This window comes from Plutella xylostella, chromosome 31 (genome assembly GCF_932276165.1).
Source record: "Plutella xylostella chromosome 31, ilPluXylo3.1, whole genome shotgun sequence".
In the NCBI taxonomy this organism is placed as follows: domain Eukaryota; kingdom Metazoa; phylum Arthropoda; class Insecta; order Lepidoptera; family Plutellidae; genus Plutella; species Plutella xylostella.
The window spans coordinates 5,208,889-5,216,017 of NC_064011.1; the positions used below are offsets into that span (position 1 = coordinate 5,208,889).

Genomic DNA, 7,129 nt, shown 5'->3' on the forward strand with positions numbered 1-7,129 from the left:
TTAAAGTTGTGGTTTGATTGCAAATTAGAAAAAATATGTCCTTGTATGCTTTTATAGGTACTGTATTTTAATTTGTCATGTAAGTATTTATACTTTATTATATCCAATAAAGTATTCATAAATAAAATGTTGAGCACCCCTGGAATCTTGGATGGGGTAAATGCCACTACAATAAATTAGGGTATGTAGGCGACATAGCCCCGAAAATTTTTGATCAACTAATTCTCCTTAACTAAGCGCTGTATTTAGTTTACAAGCTAATAATTAGCTACGTTAATAGTAATTCTATAAATGATATCCACTTAAACTTGTAAAAAGCTCTTCCAAGCACACAAAACTAGTGAAAGAGGCATTAGCCCCACTAGGGGTTATTGCGCCTAAAAATCCCATTTTTTGTAGAAACGTCGTTTATACGTAGAAGATATTTAAAATTCTACAAAATTGCATCAAAATATGAAACTAGATAAAATTTCCTAATATGTATCACAAGTTATAGCTTAATAGGGCGTATAGTCTGTTTGTTATGATCAAATGAATATGAAAGTCAAAGTATTGTGGCGCAATGGCCCCGGTTGACCTTTACTTGATTTTTGTCTCCTTTTTTACGCACTGGAGTAATAAACGCCGATTTCCATACTTTTGAAACTTGGCCCTCAACCAATGATCTTTTAAAAAGAATTGCTATCGGTGAGTATAGATAGACTATAAGATCAAACAAACTTCTTAAGTGAAGTTCGATCGATATTATATAAATATAACTTATTATATTTATTTAATAAGATTATATAAATTACTTCATCCGAATATTATATTAGAAATGACACCAAAAATTTACCAATATTCATTCATCCATTCCACCAACACCATCCTGCGTGTGTTCGCAGACCGGTGGGACTCCCCAATGCTGCGTCTTTGGGTGCAGCGTCACATCCGCTCTGCATAGAATGTTTTTTGTTTTAATTAATTTAATTTTATTTATATTTACTATACTAACTCTAGACTAAGAAAAATTGTTACTAATATGCTATGGACCTAAATGTCTGAAAATAAAAATGTTTATTTATTTATTTATTATTACCTTCCGTGTCAGTGTCGTCAATGTTGTTTTGGTTTTTCGAAATCCAGTGGTCGTAGGCAAACACTTGGGTGGCCACTCCTGAGTAGGCGTAAGCGCAGGTACGGGTAAACGAGACCACTCCCACGAGCAAGCCGTCGTGGTACATCGGGCCGCCCGTGAAGCCCCTGCAGCCGTGAATGCTGCCCCCCTCCATGATCCCGACGCAGATCATTTCCGGCCTGACATCTTTGCTGTGGAGCATGCAATCCCCGAGGTTCATCGTGGTGAGCGTCAGCTCACGCAGCACCGGCGAAAAGTCCTGGTCAGGCTGCAGGCGGAAAGGGAGGGTCAGCAACAGTGGAATCAGTACTTAGGTTATATTGCTATCTCAACATCCTCAGACAGTCACTGCTTGGGTTTAAGACTCTTTAATAACAAATTATTTTATCTTTCGACTACCTGCACAAATTCTGGCCAACGCGCACCCTTACACAGAATATGCTCTCACATATGCACTCACATAATGATAAGTTTTTGTCGGTTGATATTTTTCAGAAAAAACTAGGAGCAATTAAGAAAATGTTAAACGAAATTATACTTCACACCTCAACCGAAGACGATTACTTTAGATTACTTGCAGCAGCACACGAGATGATGCTGTCTCAGTCACACTCTTTAAAGTCCTACCACTTAATAAACCTGAAAACATCTTCCTTCTCGCTCACTCACTGGCCGGCCGGCAGGGGCGCGCGCGCGCCTTCGTCATTACACGTTTTTGTGTTGTCGAAGTCACACGCGTTCGATATTTAAAATAATTTTTTGCCGGATTTAAGGAATTTACAGTATTTATTCGTTAAACATGGGGAAAAAACGGAAAAGATCAAGATCGAGGGATAGTAAACGTTTGCGCAAAGAAAATAGGAGGTTAAAATGCTAAAGCGTCGGCGGTTGAATTATATAAATAACTACCTAGTCTACCTACCCTTTTTGTGTCACGAAATTATTAATACTTCATTGTGTCATGGTGATGAACATTTAAGGAAATATGTTAACCTATGTTAGTTATATTATATTTAAGATATCTTTAGCATATTGCTGTAGTTTATCCAAATAAATAAATAAATAAAAATAAATAATACTTTCTCCCTAGGAAGGAGTTAGGTTCCTCATTGACACAGACATTCATCTTAAACAATCCACCGTATGACATAACCTTCTCCGAGAAAGGAGGGGTAGTTATCGATAAAGTCAATCAAACCAAGCGCTAGACTTTCATTCCCTTGACTTCTCGTAATTAAGTAAATAACTAAAATAATGTCAACACACAATATCTTATACCGTGTGCGAGGGAATGTCGAATGAACGAAAACTGCCCTAGCTTCGACATCTTCTCAATACTCGACTGCGTGTTCTCCTAAAGTCATGACGGTGGTCATACATACAGTGAAACTATAAAGTCCTGAAATTAATGTTTGAGGAACTAAAATTTTCAGGAGCCTGGCACCATTAGAAAAGAAACATAAAAGTCATAACAATTGTTTATGTCAATAGGCGGTTGGCTGTTTTTTTTGAATTTTCTTATAAATTATAAGGATAATCTAGTTAAAAGCAACAATTTACGCTTGGTTGCAATTAGGAAGATGAAGAAAAATATTTGTAGTCAAGCTAGTGAAGTTATTTATCGAGTTTTAATACAATGTTTAGCGGAACATAAAGCTGGACACATTTTGTCGAATTTGGAGGATGTTTACGCTCGTACAGCGTCTATGACGGGTATGTAGCATTGTACAAATTGTAATAACTCATTTTTTATTAGTACCAACGCTTCATTTATCGATAAACCTAGGTTTAGAGCCCAAGTCGAACATTGTTTACATACCACTGATTGTAGGTTTCATCTGGTTTCAGTTGAGTCAAACCTTAACATTTTGATACTTGAAGATATATGTTTGTTTACTTACTAAATTCACATTGTGTGAATTTGGGGGGCATTGTGTAGCTCAAAAAGATTTTTTTATTTTATTTTATAGTTATATCGGACCAGCGTGCCAAAGAGCGCAAAATATGGAATATTCCTAACTCCTGGAAGAAACAGAACTGGCCGTCTAAAAAGAGAAATTGATGTCTTTGCTATGTCTGCCCTTCGTCAACAGATCCAGTTTTTTTTATACAGTTGTAATAACGTTATCTAAATAAATATTTATTGGTTTCACTATTAGCCTTCATATTAACACCTTCTAGCTTGTTTAAGAGCTTTTTTGTGGATGGTGAGTTGTTTTTAAAATACATAAATTGGTAGGAAGTTAACAGGCAAAATTTCAAGTATCAAAGTCAGTTATGTTTCGCTATATAGGGTTGCTACATGAAAGATAGCAGTGCCCTCATTTAATTTCAGGACTTTATAGTTTCACTGTAATTATGTACAGCAAGTCTCAATCTGTGAGCTTGATCACAGAACTACGCGACGTCGCATCATAAATAGGACACTCCTTTCACAGGTGTTCCATCGAAGTAGGGGCTGAAATCATGAAGGAGAACTGACCACGCTGCGTCCCCAGGTGGCGAGGGTGACCGACGAGCCGTGGGGCAGAAACACCTCCCGAGAGATGGGCACCGGCTGCACCGAGTCGGTGAACATCAGCTCCTGCGCTAGGTACAGCAGACTGATGTCCGCGCCGTTGTCCTTATAATATTTCTTTTTCCGGAACTGCGGGTGGTTCCGGTACGAGCGCAGGCTGATGATGGTGCCCCCGGAGTTCCTGATGGAGGAACCCGCTCGGATGCGCCTACTTTCTGCGGTTACGTTCCTGCAGATGGCATGGAAAGTGTGTAAGATTAAGTAGAACTTGGAAAGTGGCGGTAATTTGCGCTATCTTGTTCCACTTATGAAAGATTGAAGACTATGAGAGGATGCTTGCTGCAATAAACGATGATGACAGAGCGGCACCTCCAACCTTCAAGGGGACCTAAAAAGTGTCTTCATTCCAAGATCAAGTTCTGCTTTACTTGATGAGCCCAGTTGTGGAACTGATAGTAAGTGAATTCACTCTTTTCCATCCAAACGTTGCTGCTAGAGATTGCTATAAGAAATATGGTCGGCCATTTGTAGTGTTTTATAACAAAATAACCTTTTTTGTTCTTGTTATTTTTGTTCTTGGTGCAAATAAAGTCAATTGAAGTGTATTGTAATTGAACAGGTACATACCCGAGAAAGCAGCTAGCAGCGCTGACCACGACTATGGGCGTGATGATGGTGCCGGCGCACATCTGATCCCACCCAATGTTGGGCAACAGGAAGTCCACCTGCACGACAGAGGGGTACTGCTTGACCGTCGTCGTCTCCCCGACTATCCTGTTGTGTTCGGGCTGCGCCGTCGCCGCGACCGCTGCTGTACAAAATTATAACAAATCTTACATCGTCTAGAACCGATAAAATTTCATTTCCACCCATAGAATGTTTCGCGTTTCACAAATATGGGCAAACGATTCTATTCAAACACAAATTTTGCCTCCCCTTTTTAACCCTTTAGGAGTGGAATTTCGGAAAATAGATTCCACTACTAAAGGGCTTCTTCTGATTCTTAGCTAGATTTTATAAATATTGTAGAAGATAATACAATATTTATACATTAGTCCCCGAGTAAGAACAAACAAATATACCAGGGGATCAAATCAAAATATTTATTGCCATATTTGGATCCTCGTTTGTACTGGAACGATGACCTTAGACCGAAAGCCAGTGGCAGCTAGAACAGGAAGGCCAGATGTGTCTGTGATTGGTACTTCTTGGGAAGTATAAATCCAGTACTGTACACTGCAGTACGCAGCGTTTAATGATTTTCATGCTGAAGATTGATTTGGTGTGTTAACTGAAACTTAAATAAATAAATCTAGCGTATTTCCATCCAGAGGCCCGTATTGTACCAGTTCATAAGAAAGGAAACTATCGGCCTATTCTATACTTAGCTCTTTTTCCACATTTTTCGAATCTTTAGTTTGTCCCGTTATAAATATCCAATCATACTAGATCTATGATAAACATAAAGCAGCATGGTTTCCAGCGCGGTAAGTCTGTGACTACCAACATGGTTACATTTACAGACATTGCTGAAAATATAGTAAAACATATCCAAACCGAAGTCATTTATACCGACTTCAACAGTGCCTTTGACATGGTTAGCCACGCGATCTTGTTACGAAAGCTTGGTAGTTACGGTATATGTGGTACGCTTCACTCCTGGTTTTCATCCTGTCTAAAGGATAGACGGTTGCAAGTGGTTGCGGATGGATGTGAATCAGATCCCTACATATCAACATCTGTGGTACCGCAAGGATCGCACCTCGGCCCAATTCTGTTTAATTATTTACTAACGACATTACTAAGTACCTACATAAAACATTGCAGCTGCCTGCACAGTCTTTGCAGAGGGTTCCGCTCATCTCGCATAATCTTTATTGACCAAAACTCATTTCGCATAACTCGTATGGTCTAAACTTTTTTGGCCGAACCATCACTTTGCCAAGACTTATGTGGCATAGGGCTCGTTTCGTCTAAAACTCTTTAGGCACAATCTTTAAACACCTAAGTTTCGTTTGCTCAAATTTATGTTCGTCTATACCTATGTATAATCTTGTTTCTCCTAATGTTATCTTAATAAATAATATATTAAGTATGTAGTAAATGTACAAATTGTGGTATTTTTCTCCTACATCCCGAAAATCACGATATTGTATGATCAAAAAATCGAAAGTTAACGACCAATATAATTATTAAAAACCCCATGAGATCGAAACCTAAAAATAGGTGCGACGACGAGCAAAGCGAGGAGGAGCGTGTTAGGTGCACATGTTCATCAAAACCAAAGCGGAGCGCAGCGAAGCGGAGCGGAGCGTTTTCCAAACAGAGGAAACAATACAAGGCACCAGTTTGCGCTATGTAGGGAGACGCTCCGTCAAAGTTAAAGCCAAACGAATATTATTACTTTGTATAAACGAACAAATGCGCCTGAGTAAAAACTATTATAAGAGCAGATTAAAATGGTGTCAAAAAAATGCTGAGCAAATAAAAATGGACATCATAGCATCTCAGCATTTAAATAAAAAATTTGGTAAATTTTGGAAGGAAACGAAACGCATGAATCTGAAGCCTGGCCTTCCGGTTAGCGTGGAGGGAGAAAGCTGTCCGAGAAACATAGCTAATATGTTTAAAAAACACTTTACTGTTAAGTCACCCTTAGGGCAAGTTGCTTATGACAATAATGTGTGCACGGACCGTAGTGGGGTGCGCTTTACCGCTAAGGAGGTGAAACAGGCGATAAGGAGCATCACTGGAGGCAAATTCCCCGGTCATGACAGCCTCAGCATTGAGCACTTGGTTCATGCTGGCGTTCACCTGCCACGCGTCTTGGCTATGTTTTATTCGTGTTGTTTGGTGCATTCCTACTAGGGCATGCAATACCGGAACAATTTTCAATACCGGTATTGAGTTCCGGTATTACAACTCAATACCGGGATCCCGGTATTAATACCGGTATTAGACTTCCATGTAATAAATGGCATATACTGTGTTTAAAGGTCGTATACGTCAAAATTAAACAAGAAAATGCAATCATATTCTGTATTTTGTTGTAGATTTTTACGGGAATTAAGTTTTAGAGTTTAAATTTTAGAATAAATTATTTTTTACATCCGGTGTCGATTTACGCATGGTCAACAGTAGATTTCTAGCAGCCGAAAACTGCATTTAACGATTGGAAACAAGTGCGCATTCACAGTATATAGGAAACCAAGGCTAACTAAATCTTAATCGCTTTATTTATAGCCTAAAAAAGTCCGATTCCGGTATTACTTCAATACCGGTATTAACTTTCAATACCGGTATTGAAAAAAGCGGGAATTTTGTCCGGGATCCCGGTATTACGGATACCGGTATTGCGGTATTGCATGCCCTAATTCCTACCTGCCTGACGACATGATGCGATGTGTTGTTGTGCCAGTGGTAAAAGACAAAATGGGAGACTTATCGGTTACAAATAATTATAGGCCAATATCCCTGGCCACTGTATTGGCAAA

At 39.1% G+C, this 7,129-nt stretch overlaps 1 protein-coding gene across 1 annotated transcript; it reads right to left on the reverse strand.

The window, feature by feature from the left end:
* Positions 1-1,064: 1,064 nt before the first annotated feature.
* On the reverse strand, positions 1,065-6,437 carry LOC119692910 (trypsin, alkaline C-like). Its single transcript, XM_048632188.1, has 4 exons — positions 6,350-6,437; positions 4,263-4,446; positions 3,600-3,864; positions 1,065-1,385 (listed from the first exon to the last, which is right to left on the reverse strand). Exons 1-4 carry the CDS (start codon positions 6,435-6,437, stop codon positions 1,065-1,067), a joined length of 858 nt encoding a protein of 285 aa, XP_048488145.1.
* Between the last annotated feature and the right edge of the window lie 692 nt (positions 6,438-7,129).

Excerpts from the sequence above, each read along its gene's own strand:
- LOC119692910 (XM_048632188.1), bottom strand. The coding sequence starts at position 6,437 with ATGAACCAAGTGCTCAATGCTGAGGCTGTCATGACCGGGGAATTTGCC. Across the intron at positions 4,447-6,349 it reads CCTGTTTCACCTCCTTAGCG|CAGCGGTCGCGGCGACGGCG; the intron begins GTAAAGCGCACC and ends AATTTTGTACAG. Across the intron at positions 1,386-3,599 it reads CCACCTGGGGACGCAGCGTG|CCTGACCAGGACTTTTCGCC; the intron begins GTCAGTTCTCCT and ends TTCCGCCTGCAG.